Source organism: Austrofundulus limnaeus, unplaced genomic scaffold (assembly GCF_001266775.1).
Source record: "Austrofundulus limnaeus strain Quisiro unplaced genomic scaffold, Austrofundulus_limnaeus-1.0 Scaffold1314, whole genome shotgun sequence".
Taxonomy (NCBI): domain Eukaryota; kingdom Metazoa; phylum Chordata; class Actinopteri; order Cyprinodontiformes; family Rivulidae; genus Austrofundulus; species Austrofundulus limnaeus.
In genome coordinates, this window is record NW_013953716.1 from 18,910 (window position 1) to 23,048 (window position 4,139).

General features: G+C 35.4%; 1 protein-coding gene across 1 annotated transcript in view; it reads right to left on the minus strand.

The window, feature by feature from the left end:
- The window catches only part of LOC106534949 (MAGUK p55 subfamily member 7), a gene marked incomplete at both ends in the record, with an annotated part of 22,576 nt that extends 18,800 nt beyond the window's left edge, over positions 1–3,776 (minus strand). The window contains 3 exon segments of the mRNA XM_014031771.1: positions 701–775; positions 3,161–3,246; positions 3,695–3,776. Coding sequence (XP_013887225.1) covers positions 701–775; positions 3,161–3,246; positions 3,695–3,722 — 189 coding nt within the window.
- Between the last annotated feature and the right edge of the window lie 363 nt (positions 3,777–4,139).

The window sequence follows — 4,139 nt, forward strand, 5'->3', positions numbered from 1 at the left end:
GTGGTCCGTTTTGGCTTTATTAGTTAAATAAATATGAAGCCTAAAACTGAGCACTAATTTACAAGTTTTTTTTTTTTTTACCTATTTAGTAAAGAAAAAAAAGTTACTATACTGGCACCTTTTTCCTCTCACGTCCAGAACTGATTCTAAATTGAATATCCCAGTGATGCACTTTTACATGTATGATAATACATAATCCATCCATCCATCCATTTTCTGTACACGCTTCTTCCTTTTCAGGGTTGCGTGGATGATAATACATAATATATAAGGAAATGTATGTCTTTAATTTCTTATATTATTTGTTTTTATTTCATTATTCTTTTTTCCCCTTGTTTATTGAGGTAGGTACCTTGGTGGGGGTAATTTTTTGTTTTACAAAAAGACTAAGCAAATGTTTAAAAAATGGTTGAGTGATTCCTTGGTTTGTAAGAATTTCCCTTAAATTAAGTGTTGATGTTCTGGAAGCACAGTTGGGGGCCTCTGCTGTTTTGTTTCAACACTCTTAAGAGTTCAGCCCAGTTTGATTCAGTAGTTTTGAATTACAGGTAAAGTTAAGGTACAAGTTAAGTTACATCCTGTGCCACACAATACATACTTTTTATGTTTTGTAACAGCAGCTAAAAATCTGCATAGAACAAAAATGAACAAAGTTTCATTCATGAATTTCTTAAAATCATAATTATAAAACAATACATACCTTTGGCTCCCTGATTTGGGTGTCTTCTTTTATACCAGGAACTACTTTAAAAGTAATGGCTCCTTGTGAGATGGCCTGGACCATGAAAAAAGATGTACTTTCAGATGATGAAAACAGAAGCTCTTTAGAAAACACTCAGCTACACAAACATTAAAAATCCTACTGAATGGTTTAGAAACAAAACACGTTTAGTAGAAACAGTACGAATAATTTCTAATTAAATATGTATCCTGTTTTATGTTTTAGGCAAAATTTATATTTTATATTTATTTCAATGGCACCAACTCCTCCATAACCAGGAGAAAGAAAGGAGGGTTTACTTGAAGTGAATTTAATCAACTGAGAAGGAAGAAATTGTTTTAAAACGGCCTCCTTATGAGTTTAAAGCTCATCAACTGTATTTGCCATTAAACATGTGTTTCTCCTGATGATCAAGTTTAGGAACATTTTTCAGTTTCTCCTCTTTGCTCTCCATTTGGCTCTTTCCTTAAACCTGTGACGTCTCCTTTTCAGTTCATCCGGACTCCAGGTTTTATAACAGGCTTTAAGAGCTCAATAAGCTAATCCAACACTAGTTATAGTTACACATCATAAACACATATGTGGAAAATAAAATAGCAGACATCCTTTGTACAATTTCAAACCAACATTTCACAAACAAATCTGTCACAAAGTTCCTCAACATAAAACAAAGACACAAAGCACAAAGACTTTTCTTGCTAAAAGCATGCAACACCTTTGAAATGACCACGGTAAAAGTCAGTTTATTTTGAAACTTAAAACTCTAAAAAGACGTAGTTTGACTTGTGTYTGATCTGTTTGACATAAGAAGAGGTAAACTCATTTTGTGACTCCTGCTGTGTTGCATTGACAGCAACGTCAGAGCAGCTGAGTTTTTTTTAAATGCCTATCTCTGGCTTTTTGTATATAAATGCTCACAAGCAGCCATTTTCCCATTAAACATTAATTATTCACCCACTCCCACCTGGTAATACCGTATACCCAGGTATTTTCAAACGGTCATACCGCAGTATGAAAATGAGCAATACTGTCCAACCCTAATCCAATCTTGTTTTTAAAATCTGTTTTCAATAACTGCTCTGAGAAATATCTCCACCCCTGCCAATAAACATGTAAAAATGGTAAATAAGTTGAAAATGGGTTGCATTACATCTAGTTTTAACCACCTAAASAAGTTTTACATCACAACTAACATCTGTGTGGTAATATTTAGCTTTATACTGGATACACAACAGTGTTTATCACAAAACGTTTTATACAGAAATGTTTCATTTCAAATGTTGTTAACCTTTAAAGTGCCAATGACGTCAAATTTTAAATAATAAATCTGAATGCATTTTTGGAAAGATAACACTGATAACTTTTTGCAAAAACATTTCATGCCACTGAAATGAACTGGTGTTGAGATATTCACATGTGAAGTAACAGGAAGTGATGCCAAAGGGGAATGTCTGAATGTAAACAGAGCATTACTACAATGGATAGACTGTAGGGAAAAAAACTGATGTTTTTTTTTAGATTATTTTGAGTCAGTATCAGAGATAAATGAAGTGTCGAGAGTTCAAGCTTCGCTTTAATAAGTAAAAACCAGAGAATTAGATTTTTAAGGAGTTCCYCTTTGATGTCACTTCCTGTTTGTTTTGTGCAAGCCAAATTAAAGAAAATATGAAAGTTATGTGACAAAATGAATAAAATTGTGTGTTTTATGCYAAGTTTCTTAAATATAATTTATTTTGTTTACTTTTTGTATTTGAAGGACATGCATGTCACTCAGTTAATTTATTATAGATTGATTCTCTTTTATATCTCAAAGAAGCTACTGTTTAATGGCTGCAAGTAGGTTTGGTCAAAATTGTATCATGTGCAATTAATCATCAGCAAAACTGTCAGAAATTAATATGYACCACTTTGCAATTACTGCAATTAGTGCCGTGTGATATCAGTCAATATTGTCCAACCCTAATTGTAAGTCATGATGTTTGTCATTTAACATAAATTTGAAGATTTTATAGATAGCAAATTTACATCTAAGTCCAAACAAAAGGCACATTTAGGGTTTAGGCAGTTGTGGATAGACTCTGTATAATGAATAAAAGTCAATAAAATGTCTTAATAAGGCTGCTTATAAAAACAGGTTTTGTATGTGAGCATTGAGGGGAAAGCTCTGATAGATTTGAGAAGGTGCAGACTTTAAGAGACTCTCAAGTCTCCCCTGACAAAGTCCCGACCCATCATGGAGCTCATTTGAGGCGTGCAGAGAAAACTGCTTGGAGGAACTACACAGCATSAGTCTCATCGCATGGGAGGCCCGGGCTCCTGGAGGAGTTCAGACAAGTCTTTGCCATGACAAACAGGGACTGTTATTTTCACCAAGAGAGCGGAGAGCAGAGCTGAAACACAGAAGAAACCTTTGGACGTACATAAAAAGATGAGCCGTACCAGCATGTGAATGATTTCTTCTGGTTTCTTGTCRTCCACAGGGATCCCATTGACCTCCTTCAGTTCATCCCCAGCATGAATCAGTCCTGATTAAATAAAGCACCAAGACTCCATTTATRCATTCACTCTAATGTCTGTTACTCTAAACCTCTGACTCAAATGAGCTACTGTGTAAAACTCCAGTGTGCACCAAGCCTGGGGTTGTGTACARTGCAACAAATTAATGTTTACAGTCACTGATCAGTGGGAATGGAAACGAGTCAAAATGTTATCATCCACATCTGTGGAAACCTGCCTTTGGCCTGACTGTGACAGAGCTGGAAAACACAYTGGATACAATGAATAAACACACAAATACAAAACATGTGGCAAACAGCAGCATRTCTCAGTATATTTGTCATTTATTTTCACTTTTATTCAGAAATCCTGAACCCATCCCTTTCCTGCACACTGAATGTAATCAGACATTTCCAAACTGCTGATAGATGAACACAGTTGAAGTATAAATAAAATGAAGAATAGAGCAGAACTGACCACTTCTGTCTGCTGCCCCTCCTCTCATGATCCGTGCTACAATGATGGCTCCCGTCTCTTCGTCACGTCTTATTGTTGCTCCCTGCAAATGAAATAAAAGAGTGATCAAACATGAGCCAATATAAAACACATTCTGACTTCTGTAGTATTTAAATGTCAAGTTGTTTCTGTTCTCCCTGTGAATATAGATTATGTACGTAAAGTTGCAGCCATCTAACTAACACCATTAAGACACCAGTGAAGCTGGGATTTAAGATGGAATAACAGCACACACGTGATGTTTTCCTCAGGCACATTAACCAGATCCAGACAGATTTGCTGTTTAGTCACCATGTCTAGTTACTCATGATTGCAGCTCCTTCCTCAGCTACTTTTTCATCATTCCCAAAGTTTGTTTTTAAAAAGTCTTTACATTTCTCTCTCACTCACTCAGTTTAACCCACTG